Source organism: Nipponia nippon, unplaced genomic scaffold, assembly GCF_047370975.1.
Source record: "Nipponia nippon isolate SJK-2023a ecotype South Korea unplaced genomic scaffold, ASM4737097v1 scaffold_5, whole genome shotgun sequence".
Classification (NCBI taxonomy): Eukaryota; Metazoa; Chordata; class Aves; order Pelecaniformes; family Threskiornithidae; genus Nipponia; species Nipponia nippon.
Window position 1 is genome coordinate 39,129,771 of NW_028262369.1, and position 26,769 is coordinate 39,156,539.

The 26,769-nt window shown below is 40.5% G+C and overlaps 1 protein-coding gene across 3 annotated transcripts in view; it reads right to left on the reverse strand.

The window, feature by feature from the left end:
* The window catches only part of TGFBR3 (transforming growth factor beta receptor 3), a 130,224-nt gene that overhangs the window by 93,035 nt on the left and 10,420 nt on the right, over positions 1 to 26,769 (reverse strand). For all 3 annotated transcript variants that reach the window (XM_087733578.1, XM_087733576.1, XM_087733577.1), the window contains exon 2: positions 21,135 to 21,310. In XM_087733578.1, coding sequence (XP_087589704.1) covers positions 21,135 to 21,195 — 61 coding nt within the window. In that variant the 5' untranslated portion in view covers positions 21,196 to 21,310. The remainder of the gene's footprint in view (positions 1 to 21,134; positions 21,311 to 26,769) is intronic.

Below are 26,769 nucleotides of genomic sequence, written 5' to 3' on the forward strand. Positions count from 1 at the left end.
CTATTCCTGATACAAGCCGGGATGCCATTGGCCTTCTTGGCCACCTGGGCACACTGCTGCCTCATATTCAGCTGGCTGTCGACCAACACCCCCAGGTCCTTTTCTGCCAGGCAGCTCTCCAGCCACTCTTCCCCAAGCCTGTAGCGTTGCATGGGGTTGTTGCGACCCAGCTGCAGGACCCAGCACATACACAGCTAATTCTACAGGCAGAGGAATGAAAAGCCACTGAAACCTAATGCTGCAGGTTTACGAGACAGGATGAATCATCCAACATCTCACCACAGCCAAAACCAGGGTGTCTCATTCCCTCCACCTCTCTTCTCCTTCCCACCAACACTTCCCAGCTACCTTATGCCTATTTTGACGCTCACCAAACCTGCCTTCCCCAGGAGCTGATTCAACTCACTAACATGACAGGAAACTAACCCGGCAGTAAAGGGACTAAGCAGGTTTCTGTTGGTCTTTGGCGCACTGAAGGGCAGGGAGGAAGGCTTGAGGAGCACCTCGGCTGGCTCTCACCAAGGGCAGTGGGGTAACCTGCACCCCTGTCCCCACTGTGGGCAGCAGGGAGCCATCAGACTTCATTATGCTCATGAAACCACAGACTAAATGCAAAAAGACCTTCCTAGAAAGATAGATACTGCTGGTTTTAGAAAGCGTGCTGACTGTGCAAATACATTTTCCTTCTAGTCCATGATCAGCACAACAGTGACACAAACTACCACTTTCAAAAGCCCCTTGTGCATTTTCACTTTGACTAAATCTTTCCACAGTGGAGAACACAAATAATCACAGCTTAGCAACTGCTCTGATTATCAAAAAGGCTTCATCCAATACATCGCTAAGTTCCATGTACGTATGTGTGTGTGTAAATATATGTACACACACACATTCTCCAAAGCTATTTGACCTATATGATGAGAAAAAAATAAGTGGAAATGAGAACAATCACACTTAAGTCATATAAAGATATTTGTTCCACTTTTGAAGAGCATGCAGGAGACTGTTGTTTTTGAACATAAAAGCTTTTCCTGAAGCAATTTCATTTACTTTCCTCATCATTATTAAAGTCACCATTTACAATGACAGGACATTGCAGTCATGACACAAGGTCTCTTAAAATTGCTTCCTTAACCAGCATTCCTGTAAGCCCTCTATTAATACCTCAGACGGAAGGCAAGACTGGGGCTACCTCCTTTTTAAGTGGTAACCAAATCACATTTGAGCACCCCCTTCTCCTCCTCATTTTCACTTTCTGTGTTAAGCTCCTGGAAACTGCATTTACAGCTACACTGTGAACATCATCTTAGATGTAGCAGTATTAGACCTGATGTGGGAGAAGTCTAAAGTTTGAATGGTTTTAATAATTTATTAAATGAATACACTGTAGCCTCGATTCACTTACATATTTGGGACCCCATGGCACAGTCCTTCAGATACTGTACAGTTACTTACTCTTGTTGAATTAACCTACCATTTTTTATCCAGACAGAATCATTTTTCAAGGAGACTGTAGAAGCTGTCAAATGCTTTCACCAGATCAGCCTTAGTCCAAGTCAGACCTACCTCTAGCTTTCAGGGGAGGGGAAAACAGGGGGAAATGCTATTAAAAAAAAAAAAAAAAGGTGAAAATGAGGATCAGGAAGTTTTACTTACTGTTCTGATTAAACAGAGAGTAAGCCCTGTTTGGTTTACAGATTCTTATAATTATCCCATGTTACTATTATAGCACCTTTTTATGGGACAAAATGTATGTTTACAAGACGCTACAGATTTGAAAACTATTGCACATCTCTTATCTTGCAGACAATTTCTCTATGCATTCAGCTTGCAAGACCACCGTACTATGTGAAGGCCTAAAATAACTATCACACCACACACAGCTCCACCTACAGAACTAATAAAACAGGATGATTTGCTAAAATATCACAGTACAGCCAGGGAGAAATTTACAAGGATATAGGAAGGGTCAATATTAACAGTTAAAGTCTTCTGGCCATGGCAGAAGAGGTTGCTTGTACATAAATGCCATGCAGTAGAAGGGCTTGGGATAAACTCTTTTTGGATCAGTGTAAAATGCTGTCTTGCCCTGCACTCACTGAACTTCCCATTTAAAAAGGAGCAACCACTTGTCAGCTAATAATGCAAAAACCAAAACAAAACAAAAAACCCAACACCAAACCCCTGAAAATTATGATCTGCAATGTCCAATCCTTTCCTTCAAAAGCAAAAGGCTTTTCATTCCAATTCAGGGTTCCCATAGGAAGACCCTGGGTGGCTATACGGCAATGTAGCACCTGCACCCAGTATGTCCATGCACTGCGGCCATTTACCCAGGACTTCCAAACACCTGGAAGCAATTCCAGACCAGTAACAGTAGCTTTAACCAAGCTCCTAGATCCCAGAAAATCCTCAACAGCCAGACTCCTGTCATTCTGTCCAGAAGAGGCAGAAAAAGAAGACATGGTGAAAAAGGGCAGAGTAGACTACTTTCTGATAGTCTGGGGTAGCCTGCTGCAGGCACGCAACGTTAACTCAAGAGGCCAGCTACACTTACAGAGATTGGATCTCAAACGCAGATGAAGGCCCAAGTGGTCAAAAGTAGCTCAAAGTAGGATTAAAACATGTTGTTTCTGAGAATTGCATGTATTCCAATGTCTGCGTCATTTCTGCCCACCTAGCTGTTGGGGTCATGCCAAAATGACCACCTGCTGCCAGGTACCTCTATTCAAGACACCGGCCTCTCCAGTACAGAGAGATGATCAGTCATACCCACCATACACAGTGCTGGGTACCAGAAGGTCTGAATCATCAATGCAGAATTTGAATGACCAAATTCAAATACCTTTCCATTATTGGTTTTTATGTGCAGGATGACTTGATATACAGTTTCTTGCTTCAAAGGAGGAGAAAGCTTTCTATAGGAGGAAAACCACCTCTGATACAGACCAGCTCTGAAACCATGTAATCATAAACAGCAGTATCTACAGGCTTTAACCATAAAAAGGCTTTAAAAAAAAAAAAAGAACAACCAAAAAACAAACATCTTTTCATCAATAACATCCAGAGGTTTGTTTGCTGGGCACAATATCTGTCCAGATCAAGTGCATGTTTTTTCTCATCTTCTGCTGCTGCTTCTATAAAACTGTCGATATTCAGACAACTAATAAATAGATCTGCACTTCAAGCCAACTGCTTTTGGATTATAGCTATGAAAAGCAGAAACCGTCTTTGTTTTTTCCTCCCAAAACTGGAAGAAATTGAACTTTGTCCTCTTAATAAGGCTGACTCAACAGGATGAGTGGAATACAAGTGCAGAGGTCAAGTGGCCTAAGAAATCCCTGTTTTGAACCTCCACACAGAAAGGCTGACCAGAAGCAACAGAAACAATACCTGAACATTAGCAAGCTTAGTGCTTACACCACACTCTGAAAACAGGCTCTGTTTAATGTGTCATGTTACATATTAAACTCAGCTGTTAAATTAACACTGAAGTGTGAAAAAACAACCAACCAACCCTCCACTAGTCCACAGGCCATTCCACCACAGCTCAGTGTTGCCATCATCACAGTGAAGTTATCTCGAAGCAAGATGACCTAAACCAGAAATGCCAGGTCCAGCCATAAGCCTAGACAAATATTTTTCAGAGTATTTTCAAACAGTAGAGGATTTGAGACTTTTGAAATGCTTGGACTCAGCAAAACAGAAGTTGATTTCCTAAATGTGTAACTATCATTTAAAGGGCAGCTTAGGACTTAAGATAAATGGTTTGCACTGACGTGACTCCATGGCTATATTTTCCTCATTTATAACCTGTTAACATTACTACCACTAATTTATAGGGCAAAAGAAATTTAGCAGTTGAAAAAGAGAGCTTGTCCTTAGGCAAATAACTTGGTGGCTTTTAAATGAGACTTCAAATTAACCCCATTTAACTAACACAGCATGTTCTCTTTGAACGCTTTACACGAAAAACACCACTTAACTGTTATTCACGTCTTCCTTTAAAAAAAAGATCGTGTTGTTAAACACACTTAATGGAAGAGAAACTGAGAGTGGGAGTATGTAATCACACAACACCTGGCCAGAGTGCCACTGTACAGTGTATGCCCCATGCCATGCCGGACCTTCCCCTCCCCTGAACACACTCGCCCAGCCACGAAACACAATACCAGCCATAAACAGGGAAATGGTAGAGACTCACAAACTCTACTGAATTTAAAATCTCAGAATTATTTAAGGAAAATTGGGACTGGGAAGATTATTTTGTATCAGTAGCCAGGAGGAGCAGGGCATGGGCAGGGCACTGCACCCTACCAGCTCCTTTCCACACGGGCTGGGGACACAGAGGACTTCCCCAGCTGAAGCCAGCCAAAGGCATTTACAGGTGAGAGGGAAGCCCTTATGCCTCCTCCTTCCTGCTCTCCCCCATGCATCAGTGACATCCATGAACTGTACCATACACATCTGATAACAGAAATTATGCTTTATTTCCTCCAATTCTTTCCCTCATGGTCTCTGCCTTCTACTCTTTCTTTTCACAGCTTCTCACTTCTCTTCTCAGTCAAACCCGACATTTACTTCCTTAAGCCTCTACAATAAAAGTTAAATGACCACAAATTTCTTGGTTGATACCATCATCTTGTACACCCTGCTGCATATTCAAGAATGCTTTTGCCAGTCTTTGTTTCACACCTTTTTTCATTATAATCTCTCTGGGGCATGCATCACTTGGGCCTTAGTAAAAGGATATCCATTCTGCTTGACCTACAAGCATCCAAGCTCGGCTATTCCTATCCGCATAAACGCTATGTGTCACTAGGTCATCACAACAGAAGTCCATGTTGCAGGAAGATAACAAGTGTGACATGTTTTAAACACACAAGTGTTATCTTGTTGAACCAGATACTACCACATGTCCAATCACAGTGTAACCCAGCCCCATGAACCTTGTATGAAGCCAATTGGGGGGGGGGGGGGGAGATGATATGCACCAAAAAATGTTCTTATAAAAACAGAAATGCCAGTCTTGAAAGACTGAAAGAGCTTTACCACCAAAAAGCTACCTAGTTCTTTAGGTGACAAATACATCTACGTTTTCAACAAATGTTGCTTTAATTAACTACTACCTGTGTTTGCGGTTTGCTTTTCAATACAGAGTGATTTTCTTGGTAGGCATCCTGTAGCCATGCTGCAGCCTTCAACTCAAGAAACTTTTGTCTTTTAAGGGTTATCCTTTCAACCTAAAATTGAGTTTCAGGCTCCTCCTTATACCTAGGCACAATAGCATTCAGAGAGAAACCTATAAGCAGTATTACAACAATAAAGAGCAATTTTTTTCTTACGTCAGAAATTACTTGCAAGTTAAACTGCATTATACACTTACCTGTTTTTTAATTAAAGGCTAATTTGGGGGTTGTGTGAGAATTTCAATACTTCTTTCCCCCTTCTAAACTGTGAGATTCTGTGGGAATTCTGTTTTTCTTTCTTAAACCAGAAGCCTTGGGTTTGGGTAGTCTGCTCTGTTAAAATAAAGAAAGTCTAAAGGGCATTATCCACACAAAGAGCTGAAGGTCACTACCCAACTGTGCTCATTATCTCATTATATGGCCTAATTCTGTAATGTGTTTTCTTCCAGGATGTGATAATTAGCTCTGTGGTTTTTTGTTTTTAACAAAAACTTGGAGATACCAGAATCTTTTAAGGAAGCGGTGAATCATTTTGGAAGGCTGTGTGCAATAAGAGTCAAAGTTACAACCCTTCCTAGATCTTACAATTTCATGGCCTCCACTTCCCAAAGGAATCTGCTCTTGGATCCTTGCTTTTATGAAAACAGCTCCAAAAGAATACGAGTACCAATAAATTGGAATTTTCTGGGGAGGAACATCTCAATATACACATTCAGAAAATGAAAATTCATTCTAAATAAGCCACAAAATCCACAGAGAGACCATGTGTTTTCCTTTCCATAGAGGATTCAAATCATGGTAATATACTTGCAGCTTAATCAAGTTAAGAGCCAGCAAGTATGTATATTGTAACACAGCCAAGTCCTGAAATCATTACCTTAAACCCAACATACATGCTGAACACTTTAGCAGCACATACCACCTTCAGCTCCCATTGAAATCTGTAGATTCTTGTGGGGATGCAGGTTTTTTATTATCTCACAGGGTCAAGCTCTTAGTCCTTAATCAGGCAAGAATCCAGATGAGGTCCATGGGAGATTTGCCAGAGAAAGGACTAAATGGAGAGTGAGAAAGGATGACTCTAAACAACTTGGGAGCAGATCTTTATACAGAACAGAGAGCATGCATATTGTATGCCTGATTCATAGGGAGTAATTTAGCTCACGCAGATGGCAGCCACATGGAAAAAGATTTGGCCGTATATATCCTATACTTGCGCCTCTTCTTCATTGAAAAGAGAAAGGCTCATCACTGGACAGGCATGATTTCGATTATCTAAAATGTAAATTTTGACAGAATGAGTCCAGTAATGAGATTTTCAAAACTGTTAAAGTAACCATAAAATAATATAAATTCAACTGTAAAATAAAACACTTACTAACTAGTACCCTTGAGGTTCTTCTCTGCCCTCTAGACCTCCACCAGAAATTAAACAAACCCACACCAAAACAAAATCATTCTCAACGAACAAGTAAAATGGCTCACTTAAGAAATATCTCTCGAAAGGCTATCTGCAATATGAGCCAGAGCTCTTAAAGGAATTACTAACTAATGTCTCTTTCCGTTTCTCTTGAGGTAAAGTTTTGTTTAAGGAGTTTCTTACTAAACGCTACCACTCACTCATCTTCGTTCTATCTAGGAAACAACTCACGCCCTGCTCGTTGCACCCTTCTCCCCTTCCAAAATACAAAAAGATTTTCTCCTCCTTGACTTCCTCCTGCTCATTTCTTCCCGTATTAAGCATGCGCCCTTTGTTTTATCCTACTGGATTTCTCACCATGTAGTTCTGACAAGGACACCTGAAGAAACACAGAGATGTGGTTCCACAAGAGTTAACAGAGTCCAAATTTTGTTAATGCACTGACCAGCTGCTTGTTAGCTGTAACCAAAAAGAGCATGCACATTGGCAGTTAACTGTTAAACGCATTTTCAAAACTATTAATAAGTTGAAAACAATTCAAGCCCAGGACATGAGTACAGCGTATACTCCCAGGCGAGCATCAGATATAAAAGGAGAACTGAGATGGCCTCCATATGAAATCACAATGGGTCTTCTCCTCAAATAATCTTTTATTGACTTTTGCCTTTTTTTTTTTTTTTTTTTTAAAGGGAAGTCGGGGAAAGGAGTTTTAACTCAGGAAATAAGTCATTTGTGCCCAATGCTAACGTAGCCTTTATAAAGCATGCATCTTAGTGTCACTGCTGCCTGGAAAAAAAGTCTCAGGGAACCTCAGAGCCGACTCAGGTTTCACAAAAATATAAAAAACGTTCACACGCACATCTGAAGTACTTCCCTTGCAGAGACCCCACAGGTGCCGAAATCCATCTCCCTGTACGCCAAGGGTTCAACTCCCGTTTAAGGGCTTGCCTGAAGAAGGCAAGAGCCCCCTTGACCCTACAGACAGCAGGGACTCACACAGGGAACCCGACTGCCAGCGACGGAGTACAATTCATTGTCTTTTCCAGTACACAAAAACTCTAGACGCTCCTTCTTGAACAATCAAACAAGACTTCAGGGGAAAAAAAAAAAAACAACAATGCAGGTAGATTCTGTAAAAACTAACCACAAAACATTAACTAAATGTAAAATGCTGTAAGATCACAGAAGCTTTCTTGCCACACGACTTAACTGGAAGCAGATACCTCAGTGAGCAGGGTGGCTTTTCCCTTCCAACAAAAAGACAAACCAACGGCCCAGCCCTACGTACGGGGTGAGAAACCTTATGGTGAGACTTTCAAAGTGACTTGGCAACACTTGGAACAGCATAACTTTGTTTTCAAGTACAACCAGTGAAGGATGGTGTTATTTAGAAAACAGTCACGATATCCTGGAACTTCATAGATGTAAAACAACTTTGCAGTAGAGTCAGCAGTCTGTGGGGCCTCATACACGCTTTGCAAGCTTTGAAACAGTCCCCCAGAAAGGGCATTAAATAAAATGAGTAATATCTCTTCCTGCTAAACATTAGAGGTACACGTAAAAACTATCACTGAGTCAGCACTTGGTGGTAGAAATTCATACAGTAAAATCTGTTTTGCTGGAATTTATCGCAGTCTGAAAGTGGCCATTGCTATGCATCTCACATACCTAGATATATTTTTTTTTTAGTTATTACTATTATTTTTGCAGAAGACAATAACATTCAAATGACCTATTTCAACATACCCATAATTAGGGGGTAACATCAGGTTTTGATTTTGGGGAAAAAACAATAGCCAGGGACTGTCTTTCCCAGGTGACAGAAGTTGGATATTAAATAAACGGCATTTTAATACAAACAAAAAACAAGCAGGCAAAGAACCTAATACAGGGCCTGGTTAAGGCACTGTAAGTTTTTTTCCATATTGTTTGGTACGGTTTAGATAAGCTCAGATGTTTCAGTCTTTCGCTTGCTAGCACTGTAGCGTAATGCATTGAGTGTGAAGGGTTCCAGCTCACTGTCCTGACACGGACTGCTGCCTCTCATTTATTTAACAATTTTAATAGGAAAAGCATGCAAGTTTCAACATTGCATTGGACAACGGTGCATTTCCTTTCCACACTGTATTGTATACCACTGTTGGAAACTCTGCTAAGTTGGCAAACCCTTCTTATGGGTCCAGTTACACAAGTTACATGAACAAAAAAGTGTTTCTGTCAGTTTTTCATGTGCTTTTGGGTAAGGAGGTGTAGCTATGCCAGTGAATCAAGTTGTTTTGCTGCCATATGCTCCAGTTCTGACAGGACATGTTTTACTTGGTGGTTGATCTCTAACTGTGCCACCTGGTGAACCACAAATCAAGTTACTCAAAATACTTGAACAATACTTCAATACTCTAATTCTGTAAGAGGATATTCAGTTTTGATCTAGTACAAACATGAGCTGCTGCAAAAAAGGGAGGCTCCACGACCCGTCACCCACCTTCAAGGGTGCCTGTGTTTGCTCTAGCAATCATGAAGGTGCATGGAAAACCAACTGCTCTTTTAGGACTTCAAAAGCTCTCAAGTAAGCACACAGGAGCCAGGCTGAAACTTGTTCTTCCTATCAGTGGACCAGTGCTTAAACTTCCATTCCCTTCAAGGAAGTTAACACCCACGATTTTACTAACATCTCATGAGATTCGTGATAATTTACTGGCCGTACAACGCAGAGGCAGTCTTAACATTACACTGCAAGGGAAGTTACTTGGTTAAGTGTAAGCCTGACTGTATCCCTGCTTTAAAAAAGCCACCCCCTACTGATAAACTGAAGAGTGGTACCAACATTTTCTAATGGAATACAAACAACTGAATAAACAGACAGCCCACCGAGGTCAACATAGACTTGACTCATAATAAGAAAGAAACAAAGCAGAGCAGTTCAGCAGTCCCACTACTCTCAGCCCTGCTACCACCGCCACAAGCTTGGCTGGAAAAGAAGAACAAAGTTCTTGTCGAGCACAAACACCCTTTTCTCTAGATAACAAGACTACAGTAACAAATCAAATATATTCAGAAATAAAGCACAGAAGTGTACTCTCATTTACCAATTCTTTAACTGCCCTTAATATAATCATTGACAGTTTAGTTAACCACCTAGGACAGTCAACTGCAGTTTTCATTCACCATAAATGCAAAGAGAGACCCCATATATAACCCACAATACATTGTTAAGCCATCGTATGAAAAAAAATATGTTTATATTAAAAACTTCCAATGTAACTGCACTGTTGTATTTAAACGTTCTTTGAGATTATCCAGGAGATTACAAGGATGGTTGTTTAAAAAGTCTGTGCCAGCTGCTCTATGTGTATGTTATGAGCATTACAAAGGCATCAAGTACTCATTAGCGATGAGATCACCCTAACTAAGAAAACACACTAATACACATCTTGGATCCAGGCAGTTACAGTGAGGTATTAGACACAGGAGGAAGAGCGTACCCCCAAGGAGAGCATCACGCTCATTGCAGGGTCCCTCTGAGAGCAAGGAGTAGCCTGAGTTTCTTCATTGGCACTACAGCCCTTGCACAGCAGGTTCCCACTACATCTCTCTCTAACTGCCCCAGTCATGGCCTATTTAACAAAGTAGTGTGGAGGACATAACAAGAAGTGGATAGGAAGAAAAAGCAAACAAACCTATGTATTGCAAATGGAGGGGGAATATCAAAAGACTTCAGACCAGGACAACTGTATTGTTACCACTTCAGGACATGAACCCGAGGATTAATTCCATTAAGGAAGAAGGAGCTGTGCTACACTGCTCTAAAACATCTGCCATAAATTTGTCCTAGAAACGTAATGTTATACGCCCCTATCAGAATCAGACACCTACCAGCTGGTTTAGAATGGGATTAAAGGGCAGAAGATGTAGCGACTCTGTGCAGAAAGTTACGGTCTAAACATGAACCTTCTCCAGTTGCACAAGCTTGTAGCTCGCAAAGCGGCAAACTGAATCCCCAGAGAAGCATTCCAGCAAGGGATCCCACCAGGGCGCACTGGGACACCAGCATTCAGGCTGGCACCGATGAGCACTAGAGAAAAATCATATCCCTTCTACTAGAACAGAGTATTGCTCCTTTCAAAAATATAATGAAAGCAACTGGAACAAGGAGACAACACAGTTATCAGAACTCAATCAGCTTAATTCGTTCAGTCAACTAGTACAAAAAAATGTTTATTTCTCTAATTAAATTAATCCAGTCCACTAGGCCAAAAAAATCATTGATTCATTGCTCAGAAGTCCTCTCTAATAAATCCTGATTTCACTCTACTTTTTCTTTGAACAATCTTGTCAAATCATAGACAGATGACCTATAAAACCATCTCAAGTGCATTATTATTTCTCTGGAGAAAGACAGAAGCTACATTCTAGGACTCCTTGACGCAGGAAAAAAAATAGGTCTTTGTTAGCAACCTTTACTTGAAATGTCTTAGACAATTTTTTTTGCTGAATACTTTTGTGTAGTGCTTGTGTGATGTTGAAACAAACAGAAGAATCAGCTGGTTAGGTTTTCTCTGCATACAGGAAGATTTTAACATCACTATTAAGCAGCTCAATACTCAGAACTGTTTCACTGGAATTCTTTTCTCCTGAATCATATCAATAAAGTTGAAGCCCAGTCTGGCATTCATAAGAGCTGACTTACTCACAGGCTTCTCACTGCAAATGTATTTCTGAGATCCAGTAAATGTTACAGAGACCTAGAATTAAGTAACTTCAGTTTTTAAAATTCTTTTAGTCAAAAATCAACCATCACAGAGAGTCTTAAATATTGTTTTACTTTGGGCATGAAATTGCTTAAAAACACTAGCTTTGCTAGTTTCAAAAAATAAGAGAACACAGATTCCAAGAGAATTCACCAGCAACAGAACAGGGTCTTTTTCAGGATTGCTTTTATTTTTCTTCTACTGGCATGAAGCATTCCTTATTCTGAGCATTTTAGTTACATGATTTTTTTTTTCCTTGTTTTAGAGACTATTACTAAAGTCAGTTAGCTGGCCTTTTAACAAGAGGCACTGGAGAAGCATTGGCCTAGGTGTTACAGTTCAGACAATTGTAATCCCTTAAAAAACCTCAGAGAGTCCTTCCTATGATGCATATTTTAGCTCTCTTACTTCCATCTGCGACAATACATGTTATCACAGGGATCAAACGTTAGCACTGGGAGAATGAAAGCGAATACAGCGAACAATATGGCCACGAGCACTATTTCAGCAAGAAAAACAACTACTACTGGCCTAGTTCCAAAAAGCAACAGAGACAAGTAATATCCAAGGTAACTGCTGAACAGTTTTCTTGCCAATTTTCTCAAATACCCATTACTTTTTCAGCTTGAAGGTGAAAATATTCCATAGAACAACTAATTACTGCTTTGAATTCATTAGTGCTATAAAAGGAAATTTTGCTAGACTGATCTAACATTTCAAAGCAGAAAACGCAGAAAACTGGCAACTTTTGCAAATTACAGTTTAACAAATCATCTCCAAAGACGAAGTCTGCCATAATGCGAGAAACTGAAGCCACATATTAAAACTTCTAACCTGTTGCTCAAACTATTACTACCTGCTGTTGTAAGTTTTCTTCAAATGATGCAAGGAGAGTCACATTTCACCTGAAAATCCTTTTGCCTACAGCAAAGTAAAAGCAGTCTCATATTTCCCACCCCTTTGCTTCGAGTATGACTGATTCTACTTCCTGTAAAAATAGTGATTTTTTTGTTCGTTTGTTTTTTGAATAAGGGTTGGCATGGCAGGAGAAGAAAGAGAAAAGAAGCAGCAGCTCCATCAGTTAAGACACTCCTCAGGACATCATAACTAAGTTATGACTTGCCAAAACTTCACCCAGTTTGTTCCTTATCCGAGACCACAAAGAACTTCTGCAGTTCAGCATCCATTAGTCTAAACACAAGCAAGGCAGGCAAAAAGGCTGACGGACCTTTAAATAAAACCTTTGCCATTTTCATGCCTCCAGAAAAGGCGGGGGGAGGTTCTGAAGAATTAACGAGATAACAGCAGTTAGCACTGATGTGATCCAAGTACTTTAAAGCGATTAGGTTAGCCCTTCAAACAGTCCTGCAGGGAAGATGATGGGGCAGAACGCATCTGTTTTACATATCAAGAGACCAAGATTGAGCGATGAAATAACTCATGGTGAGATCACAAAGAAAGTCACTAATCCAGATACAAGCCTTTCATCTTTTAGTCAAAAGCTGAGGCTTATGGGTTAGTCCCATGCATTTAATACACCTATGGCCATCAGGCCACGGGGACTCCGCAAGAAGAACTGATCCAGCTGGCGGCCCAGCCATTGCTGCGCTCTTCTCCAGGAGTCCCTGCTCGTGGTCGAGGACTGGAAAGAATCGCTCTGACAGCCCGTAACTCACTCCACCCTCTCCCAATGGTCCTTCAGACACAGGCATTTACATTTAGTCACCACACGGGATGAACATACGCACGTCGAGTCACACAGGGCAGCTGTGCATTGGCTGTATGAAAAGCACGTGTCAGTCAGCAGGGCAGGAGAGAAGACTCCACCACGGTCCCCAGGCACAGCCGAGCAGGCAGCACACCTGCCCAGCTGTGCCCTGAGCCACGTGGAGGTTTCATGCTTCAGAGCAGATGTCTCCTAAGAGTAACCAGGAATCGCCCATTTGGACTGAACACACGCACCGCACGTGCAAATACATACAACGCGTGGCTATTGCCGTAAAAGTTCCTCATTTTCAACAGATTTCCTCAAAGCAACCCCAAATGTGCAAACTGAACTATGTTACGCTATTTCAGCAATAGCTACATTTTCAAATAACCTTTTCACCGGTACTCACTTTCATACCGGTGCTGAAGCCTAAGGAACCGCCATGATATTGTGATACTACGTGGCCATTTACCCCCACTGATTTTTACACATTAATGAAAGGTGCACAATCTGGTGAAGGAAAAAGTGTCAGCTTGAATCAAAATAGCTTGAGGAGAATCTCTAGTAGGACATATGTTTTACTGCTCCATTTAAATGGAAATTAATAATATAAAGGAAAACTCTATTTATTCCAAAATAAATTGCATCAACCATCCTTTCCAGACACAAGGCAAATTTGGTGATTTATGAAGTAAATGAAAAAAAAGAAAAGAGGAAAAGAAGTGAAGATAACCACAAAATTAATTCTTCACCCACCCTTGGCTCCAAGTGTTAAGTAAAATAAGTACACTAAAAAATTCAAAGTAAAACAACAAAAAAACCCCACCAAAACACCAAACCTGTTCCAGAGGAAAGTAAACTTTTTGCTGAAGAGGTAAAACAGCAACAAACCTTACAAATATTCCCATCTCCTAACCCTGAATCCCTTTATTTGTTACTTCTTCTATGCACTGCTTCCAATAATGAGAGAGCAATGACATTTTCAGTTTAGTTCTTTCCATCCCTGACAGGTAAAATCCCTTTTTTATTAACTGCCTATTAGCAAGTCCCACAGGGTAGTAGTTGCCAAATAAGGGAACAATAGCTCCAGCTTTTATAAAGTACACTTAAAAATATGAAGAAAAGCACACTGTGCTTGAAGCAGCTGCTCTTTATCAAATTATTAAAAATCTTTGCTTTTTTCACCTGGGGTCAAAAATTTATCCTTGGTGAAATTCCATTGACTTAAAACAAGTTTACACAAAAAAGGAATCCAACTCAGCGCCTTCAGGTAATGAAACATGGCACAGAATCTTTGTGCTAAATATATTTTTTCACGCTAAATTCACCTCTCCTATGACTTACCGCCTGAGGGACTTCAGTTCTTTTTATTGTCATTAGCTACAGAGGATGAAATCCTCTCTCTTCTTTGAAAAGGAATATCATCTGGTCCCTATATTCTCTCTATACTATAACGTAACCAGGAGTGAAACAACAGTGTTGATAGATGCAAATATATTTCAGTGGAAAAGCTTATCAGAGAAAAAGACTTGCAGAAACTCAGTACATTTTTCATGTGAAAGTAACAGCTGTTTTTCTAATAGCAGATGCTCCATTTCGTGTTGAGGCACCTTAGGATCACATTCGGGAATGCTGGGTTTGGGGTGCTACAGCTCTTGGAGCCTTATTCTTCCTGTGGCAACAGATAAAACTGTGCTGTTTGATGCTTGCACACTTAGTCCAAATGACAGAATTTATAATATTTTGCAGCAAAATAAACAAGCAAGCACAAAATAAAGTCTAATTCTGTAGAGACAAGGTAAGCAGGTTCAACATATCAATAGCTGAGATATTTTTGATCGGAGAATAATTTTGAAACAGGAAAAAAAAATTAAACTGCAAATACATACTAGTTAGAAGACAATTTTTTTTAGGTATGTCCCAGAGTACCTACCACTTCACTCTGCAGACCCTTGGGTTCAGAAATCTTCTGTACCTCTCCTTGACGTTAGACAAGACAAAAATACCGTCCTTAGTTAACTAAATATGCCCTTTTAGATTTTTTATTACAGAGATCAAGGGTTTGTGTTAAGACAAATTGAGAAGCTAAGAAAGAGTTAACAGCGGCCTACAGCAGAGAAAGGATATTAAAAGATCTACAAGCAAAATCCTAAATCCCAATTCCCTTCAGAAAACAAAAGAATTATTTTTAGCATGGTATTTATAAAATAATTATGTGATGCTTAGAACTTGTTAAAGACTAGTTTCTCTTTAAAAAAAACTAATAAATTTCCTTAGAAAGACAAGGATTAATGCCATTCATCATTGTATGCCATAAAGTTTTTTGCAAAACTATTTTTCATCAGTTGAGTCCTTCCCTCCAGAGACACTCAGTAATGCTGCCATTTGCCTGTATCTATACAATTCAAGCACTACATTATGGGCTTGACATTTCTTAGAATTCCTTTGGTGTCATCCAGAGTAATTTTTAATCAAAGAACCAGACTCTCATGTCTACTGATAAATGCTCTGGTTCAGCAAAGCACTTAGATACGTGTGCAGTTGTTTTGCTGAATCAGGACCCCACAACCCCACATCCTACTGGATCCCACACCCATCTCCATGTGGGTGCAGAACTCTGCCAAAATTCAACTGTTTATAGCTTCAGAGCCTTGCTGATACAAGAAAAATGCAGTCTGCTGAGTTCAAGCCTTTCCAAGTCTGTGATACAATTACCTCTTCTAAAACATAGAACCTTTCTCTGTGTCCTGACACTCAAAAGTTATTCAGAATTTTTTATGTGGTTTTGGAAGATAAAAATACTATTTATGCATAAACCACACAGAAATGACACAGGAGCTGACTCAGTTGAGTTAGTTGGGAGACAGACAGAAGACCAGATTAAAAACTTAATTTACACAGGAACGGATCACCCAACGGCAGTGCTGAAGAAACATTAATTCAGAGGACCTACAGATTTAGTCTAGCTTCCCAGTTTTGATCAGTCCTTGTATTTAAATTGCTCACTTAAAAACATCATTTACTGCTTGAAAGGTATTACTTCTTTTTGTGTGAAATTAAGATTAACTATCATTTTTTTATGTATCTTTCAGCTTCTCAAGGTTATCTCACCAAGCTCACTGACATGAAGTTAGGGATCCATCATTTGGTTCCCTATCAGATGAACATCTGAAATCAAGATACTTCAAATCACCATCAGGATACTGAAAGGATTTAAAAAAAGAACAATTTCCACCTTTAAAAGAGAGTCAGTGGTTCCTAATTAGTATTACTTTAAACAGTCCAAGCACTGGTTAATCTCATCCCCTAAAAGGCTCGCTATCCAGACCGTAAAGGGACAGGAGTTACTGAGTGGTTTTTCAAGGGAGGCAGAGGTTGGCTGGTTATGAGAAAGAACTGAAGGAAAAGGGAGGTGGAGAGTGAAATCTCTATCCATTCAAAAGTTACCACCAGTCTGTGCTTTACTTAAGTCCTAATAATTCAAGAGCCAACCTCTGTCCCTTGGTTCTCATCCTCTAACCACAACTTAAACAAACAAAACTCCCCACACCTCTGGCAACAAATATTCTGAGGAAAAATAAAACTTACAACTTAATTACATCTGGGAAATACCCAGCACACACTGTTTAAAACGGAAGGAAATTTGTATGAGTGACTCCAGGCATTATATTTTTTTTTTTAGATCACGTCCTTCACCTTCCAGTGGAAGGACTTTCTATTATATTTTGAAGGATCCTATATTGCTTTTGGAAACACAGTGTTCAAGGTCAAGGGAAGTTCCTCTTTTAAAGAAAAAAAAAAAAAAAAAAAAAAAGATGTCACGACAAGGCCTGTTTCTTCCTGTTGTTACGCTTATTAACATGGCACCCATCACCACCGTATCTGGGGGGCACAGATCCGAAAGATACATTAGCTTACAAGGAAACGGCCTTACTGAAAATGAACCACACATGCTCTGAACAACACAAGATTACTTATAAGAACAAGCATAAAGAAAGAAAGAAAAAAATCTGGGATAACAATACAATACAGAATCCGGGAATAAAGAGCTGTTGAAAGAAAACCATAGAGACAGACCTAATGTGAGCACATAAACCAGTAAACTCAGCATTACAGAAAATGGGTCAATTCTCCAACATATCCAGTTCTTACAGCCTCTCCATCAGCCTGACCACAACCATGAAACTCTGTCACAAGGAGAGAGGTGTCTACAAGGCAAGCGCAGGCAACACCAAACATCAGGGGGGTTGAGGGAAAGAGAACGTAGCTGCATGGGCAAATTCTAGTTGGTATCAGATGCCACGGCTGCGCTGCTTTGTTGGCAGTGGGAATGATTTGCACCACCAGAGGATCTACCCCAGAAGGCTGGAATGAGACCCTTGGCCAGGGCAGATCCACAGGCTGTATCACCTTTCTATGTATGTTCTTTCCAGCTGAACAGTAAGGCAGGAAAGAAAAAGGAAAAGAAAGAAGTTGAAGTTAAAAATTTTCCCATTCCTTCCTGGAAGAACCTATCTTGTTGAAGGTTTGGCCCTCAGGGTCTAGGGCAGGTATGTGCTTCAGCTGTCCTCTAAGACATTTTATCAAGACATACATCATGCACCCAACTGCACAAATTTACCAACAAGTAAAATAAATATGTTTCAGCCTTTGATTTAAGCCACATTAATACAGAATATTTTTGCTCCTAAGACTACAAAGCCAGACTTGCTTATGAGGTTATCCAAGGCTGTAGCGTGTGCAGTTCTGAGTGTTTGTGTGGAGTTCCTACTGCCGGTTGCCAGACCTTAGTTTAAGCCCACTTCAAAAACATAATTCCTTCAGACAGGCAGGTAGTTTGCCAGCAATTCTCCTCTCCATCCTGCCTTGGATTTTTCATGGGGAAGAAAAATCTCACAGTAATCGAGGTTTTCTTTGCAGTCCTTTTCTGTACAATTGAAGTTGCATAAATACGAGCTTACAAGAAATCTGTGTACAAGCTAAAAGTAAATCAGATTCAGATAAGCATTTTGCTACATATATCCAGGCAGTAAGAGCAGGTAAAGAAATAGACAAATATTCCTTGAATATTTATACAGACAATTTTCAATGCAAAGTTAGTGAGGTGTATTCTTAAGCTATTAGCATGAAAAATATGCAGTTTTGTGGCTCAGGTTTGAATATGCATCTCTGTGTATCATGTCATCTAACTCAGGTTTTCTGAGATATATTTAACACATTAGTACCTTAAAAAGCAAGAATTGAAAGAAAAAAAAAACTACAAAACACAGATTCTGTCTAGAAGATCGCCTGTATCTGGAAAGGTAACAATGCTGCAGATATTGGAAAGTCAGCAACAAAACCTAGACTGATAATAGCAGTATCAGCATAGGACTGGCAAACAAAAGAAAGGTGTGCTCTCCTGCACCAGCCTCACTACTTCAGAAACAAAGAGTAAGCTGGAAAAAGGCTCAATATATAAAAATCGACACCCTAGGGAGGTGGCATGCTGCCCCCTGCCTCCCCCAGGCTTCACCACAGGCACGCAGGGATTTTGTTTATACTTCTTAGTTTTATTTATACTTCTCAGTTTTATTTATACTAGTATGTTAATGGTTCAAGCCCGGAAAAGTGCGGGTTCTGTACACTGGCAATTAAGAGCCAAACCTGCGGTACCCTGGCCACCACGCTGCCAATAGCTCATGGGCAACTGCCACAGCTTTTTCCGCACGCAACTAGAACGCGTTGCTTGCTCCCACTCATATTTCACCTATAGCCACAAACTCCCTGCATTTAAAGTATAATTGTTTGGGTTAATGGGACTCGGTGACCGCTAACAGAAAAACGTTGCAAAAGCTCTATCTAAATAACCAGAGAGCTGTCCTTCCTCAGCTGTAATTACATCTGCCTGAGATCTCTCCTTCTCCCCTTCATCAGAGTCCATCAGTTCTTTATTGCTTTTATCTTACTGTACTCATGATACTCTGTAAAGGACATTAACTAGTTGTTCTCATTAAGGATTTATTGCAAAAATAAAAAGCATGGAAGAAAACCAAAACCCACAGGACAGGCACAGCTAGAAACAACAACGATAGCGCTTCCTCACCTTCCCCTAACAAACTGTGACCCTTTCTACTCCCTTCGGCTATCTTCTTCCCATGCAGATAGTGGGGAGAATCAGTCTCCAAGAAAGAAAATAACTTTGAAGCTAGCCCTGCTCTGATCAGGGGGCTGGACTAGACTTCCAGAGGTCCCTTCCAGCCAAAATCATTCTATGACTCCACTTATGAATAAGCATCTGATCAAATCCAAGGCCACAGTGCTTTTTATGAGTTTGTTTCAAGAATAGCTGCCAGAGGAAAACACAGAATTGAGGAGTAAAACCAAAAAAATCACAATAAACTTTGAGACAGACATGCTAAGGTTACTGAACAACTTTCTAGTAGTAGTACTACGTTTGATAGCACTTTTAAATTAGTGGGTTTTAATTAAAGCTGGCATTAGGAGGCAAGCTGACTTCTTAGGCAAGTAATCTCCTCAGCAGCAAAATGGAATTTTGCTTGTGATTAAAACAGTTTTGATTTTCTACACTGGCACTTTCTCTTAAAGTAGATTTTTACGCATCTGTAATGATTCAGATTCGCTCCAAGCAATCGCTCTTCTCAGCCAAGACCAGCATTCATCTCCTCAGCTCAAGCCGCAGACACACTCAGACACACCCTGTATTGCTGAAAGTTCATCCGTAATGAATCTATTGCAAAATGTTAACATCGTGTACTATTAAATAATCGAAGTTACTAATGTTGGATGGATGCCTTGAGGAGGTCAACCCTAGAGAAAGTCCCACAAGGCTTGAGGGCTTGAAACAACATAATTTTCCATGCTGATGATGAAAGGAAGCCAAATTGTAACCTTCAATTGCTCAGCCCTGTCTCTTCCAAAGCTGGTCATCTTTTCCACACTGAGGACATCTCAGACTTAAGCAAGCCATCTGTCCAGTGTCCACTTTTCCCACTACCTCATTTTGACTGACTGTATATCCACTTGGCCTCTTCTCCAACAACCCATGCTGTATGCAAGCTGGACACATAAGAAGAGGCTTCCCCTTGTAACCACAGGAAGAACTTTGACAAACAAACATACTGAGAAGAATCACTTCAGCACTTGAAGAAACTACAATATAAGCTAGGTACTTGAACTCTACAGATCTTTCCTTTCTCTGTCACAAGTTATTGCAACACACTGTTTCAAAAATCCCCATCTAGGACAAAATGAGGGATAGGAACAATCCCCATAAATGGCAATGCATCTTCCTAACCTTTGGGACCTCCAGTAACACTGACAACTGTTATTAAAAGGTCTTTGCCATCACCATTGACAATCAACTTTAAAACAGGTAACTGTCAGGAATGACTGAGGTGAGGTTTATCCCAATAGGGGAGGAAGGATGGACTCAGTGGCCTATTACGTACCTTTCATGCTTATTTTGGGGGGGGGTTGTCATAAATTTCTTTTTCTAAACTAAGTAATCGGAACTTAATTCCAGATTATACACCTTGAAGGCAGCACTGAGCTGAGTTCGTACACCCATTCAGCCCAGCTCTGTAGAGAGGCCCTAGCTCAGATTCTGAAGAAAGAGCTTCATCAGCACAACCCTGAACTCAGGGTAATAAATCCAGTCTCTCAACACAGCTAATAGTTCAGTCTTAGCATCATGCTGGCAGAGCCACCCTGCTTCCACTCCCAAAGGCTTCCGTGGCAACCTTCCCCTTTATAATATATGTGCACCATGCAATTCCCTTTTTAAAAATAAATAAATAAATCACCAAAATAATTCACATTACTGCTGGAGTTCTTTAATGATTTTAAGAGGGAACATAGGTGCAAGAAGACTCTCTTACAGGAATAGCATTGTCTCTCACATCACCATACCAGCACTCGTGATCACAATAGGTTTATATAAAACCTAGACATAAATATAAACTTTAGCTGACCTACATTTTTCCAGGATGAAAAAGTATTTTTGATCAATAATTCTGAATATATACAGTAAGCTACACTGAATGCATGATTTACATAATGCCACCTACCTGCAGCTGCAAAGCACAAAATCATCAAAGCAAACACTGAAGTCACACAACTTGAAGACATTTTTGCAAACGCTGTATCTTCTCGAATCAACTCCCTTTGTAGTTCTTCATGTAGATTTACTTCCTTTGAAATTTGTGGTATGTTTTGAAATCAAATCTTCCAGACTTTTAATTGCCTACAGAAAGAAGTAAAAATAAATTTTAATACAAATATAAGTTACAGAAATGTTACTAGACATTTAAAATTGTCTCTCCTGTAACAAGAGAAACAATTCTTTCTTAAAGGACTACTAGAGGAGTGCATTTTATATTGCCAGATACCCTAGGTAGTGATAGCTTAGTACTCTTTCCTCCCTGTATTTCAGCACTTCTTTGCAGCTGTTGCTCTTTCATATTATCCATTGTGCAAGCTGTGATCTACTCGGAAGTGAAAACCCAGAGTCCTTTCTGTCAACTAATACTGCAGTCCCGCTGAAGCCTGCCAATGGTACTCATAGCCTCAGACATGTTTATTTTAAGTATTCAGACCTTCTCTGGGACATATAAACATTTGTTTGTTTATTTATCTGCTGCTACCTTTATTATACCATGGTGAAATGTTTCACATGCTCTAGCAGGTTTATGGGTACCGCAATAAATTTAACTCACCATTTCTCAGTATCACAAATCCTGAAAACTTTTCAAGGCCACTTGATGCTAAATATAAATACAAAGCTGTTCGGAATCTTTATTTTAAGAGATTTCAAGACATGATATACCAGGTCAGTAAAACAACTTAAATGTGCTATACAAATAAATGATGATACAGCGGATGCCTGCAACCATTAAAAATTCTGACCCCAGAATGCACACTGCAGATTTTTGAGGGGAAACGCTTATTATATGCACAATATCCTCTTCCACTTTTTTTTTTTTTAAATCTATTCTCAGTCATCTAGATGTCTAGAATGAGACTATGGACCAAGTAGGTAAGGAACCAGAATGCTGGTATCATAGTCAATGAAATAAAAATCTTATTTACTTTACTTCACTACCAGCCTTCAAGAGCAGGTGATGACAGATGGTGCCTTAGCAGCCACACACTCGCCACAAAGCAATGCAAGCGATTACAACCAACCACCACGGGGCTAAGTGATAGCAAAACGCTGAGTCAGGACCAAAATCTAAACCGTGACAACATGAATACCATTTAAAAGGTTCTTGCTGACATTAAAATGGAATGAAATACAAAGTCAGACAAAGCCAGGGCCAGGCTCCGTTACACAGCGCGTGCCATGCTGTGCACGATCAAAAGTCTGCACAAGAAAAACCTGCACCTAGACCAGCACTTCAAGATACCTGCTGACAGCACTCCTACGGCTGCGAGGAAAACACCAGAAAGGCCTTTGCGGAATTTCTCCCCGGGTTATTCTGCAGCGACAGCCCTGCCCTGCGCAGAGGGAGCTGCAGCTACCCACCCAGAAAGGACTGTCAGTGCCCAAGGCCAGGCCCAAGGCCTCCAACAGATCCTTCGCCCAGCTCCCGGCACCTCTGAGCAGTCCCGGCGCTGCCCCCGATCCCCCTGCGTGGGAGGAGAGCCCAGGAGCGGCTCTGCAGGCTGCTGGGAGCACCCAGACACCACACTTCTGCAGGACAGAAAGGTATGGGGCAAGGAACGAGCTGGATATCTATCACAACACAGGGTTTCATGCAGTTCACTTTCAAGCTCCGCATCCCATATAAGAAGCACGTTTGCTTTTGTTTCCCATTTGCTTTTGGGACACGATATTTTAGGTTGAGATTCTATAACTGGTTCTTTCCCCTGTGTACCTTCCCCTCATTGCCCCCCTTACAGTGGCTTAGAAACATCATCAGATAACAGCAGTGAACGAAGGAAACCCCTAGAGAAACAGTAACTCCAGTAATGCTACCTAGTAATCTTCATCTTCTACCTACCGGCACTCAGCCTGGGGAAAAGGAGTTTACTCTTGACTCTGAAGAGGTACACTTATCACTTTGCACAGTGTAAACAAGATCTGGGTATCTTGTTATCTGCTGTTCACAAAGTTATGTATGATTAATGTATGATTAGATAACCCACACTGGAGATTCTTCTCCATCAGAATTAAATTATATGAGACTGTCACTATCTGTGAAAATACTCAGTCATGCTAACCTGAAACCTTGGCCTCAAAAATTAAGAACCTGTGAAACTATCCTGGGATGTTTAAAATAGCCTTAGCCACAAAAAAAACCCCAAACTGCATTTTTGTTCTTTTCCATGCATTGTCCTTTTTAAAACTGGCCCTAAACTTAGGAATAGATATTAATTAATCTAAGAGAAAAAATGTTTTTAAAAATAAACAAATACCTACTTATCTATCATTCATGTAACAACATCAGTTCTGTATAATTTTGCTTATTCCATCTTAAAACATATCACTGTTACTGAGGTTGAATGTTTCATCACTTACAGGTTCTCTGGCACAAACTATTCTTTCCACTGTCTGCTAGGTTCAATACGTTTAGAAAAACACTATCACACAACACAACTGAGGTAACAAGACACTGCAATGAATTTCTATTGATAACAGCAAGACAAACAACACAGCCTCATAAAGCAGCAATAGTCCACCCTAAAACCCCAAACAAGCATGAGTTACCTAAAGATTTCTTCTACAACATTTTGTAGAAGATAGGTTCATCTTCAAGAAAAAAAAGTTCTGGAGAAAGACGAACACACACAAAACCAATGCTGGAGACAGCTCAAAACAGGAAAACCTCAGAAAATGACGGCTTCCTTGGGCCATTGACGGGGCTTGTAAAAATTATTCATCCTGAACCTAGTGGAAGCATTCAATGAGTTCCTAGATACCTCTCATCTCCTCCTAGAGCGTAAGGTTATATAGCTAAACCCTCAAATCCATGAGGGATACTGAACTTAGTGGCAAATTAAGGCCAACCTTTATTAAACAGAAATAATAAATTGTTGACAAGAGTGTTGGACAATCCTTTAACACAGAAGTTTTTGAACATGAAAATCCAAATCAAACAGGTTTAATGCCAAAACGGCAAGCCATAAGGAATTTATGACAGATATTGAACATCATTTAGGAAGTCGAACGTAAGCTGGAATCATTTGTTGCTATTTCTCTAGATGAAAAGAAACTTAAATCTACTCAGTGAGAGTATTTGGTTGCTAACTCAATTTTTAAATGCTGTCATAAAGAAAAATGATCAAGTACAGCACATCATGAGGTTTCTAGCCAGTGTTAGCCGTAAAAGACCATCATAATGTCCCGCAAGATGTCGTATGTGCAAACAGGCAACGAAAAAGCATTCTGAAACTTGAGTTACTGATGTATAACCGTTTCATCAACAACGAACAAGAGAGAAACGAGAAAAAGAGCAACTACAGCACATACGCTCAGTAATATACTAAATAGGAAAACACAAGACATTACTTAGGTCACTCTTCTGCCAGCACAAACCTCTCATTCTTCACTGACATTTTTATAAGGCACACAGTTGCGCAGAAATAGCGAGCACAGGGAAAGAACTGGAGATAAAGCGACGCTGCTGAGAGCAGCCGAGCATCCCATTCTGTGCCGACCACCAAAGTGTGTTAAAAGGCCAAGTTTCGATTCGACTTTGATTTGGCAAAGATGATTTAAAAGAGAGAGAGAGAGAACGCATACATATTTCCATCTGTACGTAAAAATGAAAGAGCGATTTGATTCCTACCACAACCCATTGACCAATAACATTTACAAGGTGTAATTCAGAGCAGGCAGTACACCATCGAAAAGCCCTAGGCTTCTACTCCGATTCTGCCAGCTCGTGAAGGGTGAATAATGGAGACTTAAATGAAAATTAGGAAGAGCTTTCTAAAGAAAGGGCTAATTTGCTTGAAGATAAACATTCACAAACTTAAAAAGGAGGGCAGATTTCAAACCTTGAAAGACAATGTGCAAAGGTGACAAACTGACAGCGAGTTTCATGAATTTAGGATGGAGGATATCCAAACTGCCAGCTACACATCAGCAATTCAAGTCAAAAAGCACAGACAAAAATGCTACTAATAATTAATTTAAGAATAAACCTACTAAGCAGGCAATTTGTCACTATTTTGGAAAACCCAATCATCCTCACCTGCGACAGAAGTCAGCTATGAAGCTGCTATTATCTGACCATCTGACAGTGCCAAAGAGAAACGAATGAGAAAATAGATGAGAAAAATTCAGCTGTGGTGCAAAACATGCCAGATTTTGCTTCAGTGTGAAACCTGCTGTCACTAGAAGAATATGTGAAACCTGCAAACAAGGAAAAGTTGAGGCAGTCGACAGAACAGGGGGACATTTCCTTTGAAATAAGAGAAGGAAGCTGTGCAAAGGGATCGGGAACCTAAACTATTTATCCAAGAAGTAAACACAACTGCTAGTCAATTTGAGATTCAAAAGAAATTTCCGAGAGAATCATCTTTTCCTTTGGGGTATATCTGGGTAGCTATTTTTGTAAGTGAGGTCATGAAAGGGCATATTAAAAGTATAACCAAAAAATCCCAACAAGGAAGCGAAGATGACATGGGAGCTTCGGGTTTACTAAATGTACTGTTTTCATGCCAATGCTTTATACTACTACAAACTGCAAGAAAGGCTGGCAAAAGAGGGCATCTGCAGCCAGAGCCACTGAAGACTCTAAGAGGCACCATCTGCTGAAGTCATTTTCGCTGAAGCTTGCTGTCATAAAGGTCGCTAGTCCTGATAAAAGCGAGGGCCTAAAAGAGCACAAGAGCCTGTTTCGTTGTGAAGTATCATTTTGCAGATGCAATCAGGAACGAGTGCGACTGGGAACATCAGGAAGAATCTTACTACTACTAGATTTTATTAGGTTGGAAAGACAACTGGGGAAATGGAAGGGGGGAAACACATTTTGAAGTACATGAGAACAAGAAGAGGAGGAAGTATGAGGTTTTAATTTGCTTAAAACAGGAGCCTCTAACATCCATGAGAATTTGAATGCATAAAGCTTAGCTAGAAACCAATGAAAAATATGATGCTTTTGCAGGACACTGGGACACGCTGACCGGCCTGTGAGCGTGGCCAGCCACAGAAGGACAGATCCCTGTCGTGGTTTAAGCCCAGCTGGCAACTAAGCCCCACACAGCTGCTCGCTCACTCCCCCTGCAGCAGGATGGGGGAGAGAATCAGAAGAGTAAAAGTGAGAAAACCCGTGGGCTGGGATAAAGACAGTTTAATAGGTAAAGCAAAAGCCATGCACGCAAGCAAAGCAAAGCAAGGAATTCATTCGCTGCTTCCCATCGGCAGGCAGGTGTTCAGCCATCCCCAGGAAAGCAGGGCTCCACCACACGTAACAGCTACTTGGGAAGACAAACGCCATCACTCCAAATGTCCCCCTTTTCCTTCTTCTTCCCCCAGCTTTATATGCTGAGCACGACATCATATGGTGTGGAATTCCCTTTGGTCAGTTGGGGTCAGCTGTCCCAGCTGTGTCCCCTCCCAGCTTCTTGTGCACCCCCAGCTGCTCGCTGGTGGGGTGGGGTGAGAAGCAGAAAAGGCCTTGACTCTGTGTAAGCACTGCTCAGCAATAAAGAGAACATCTCTGTATTATCAACATTGATTCCAGCACAAATCCA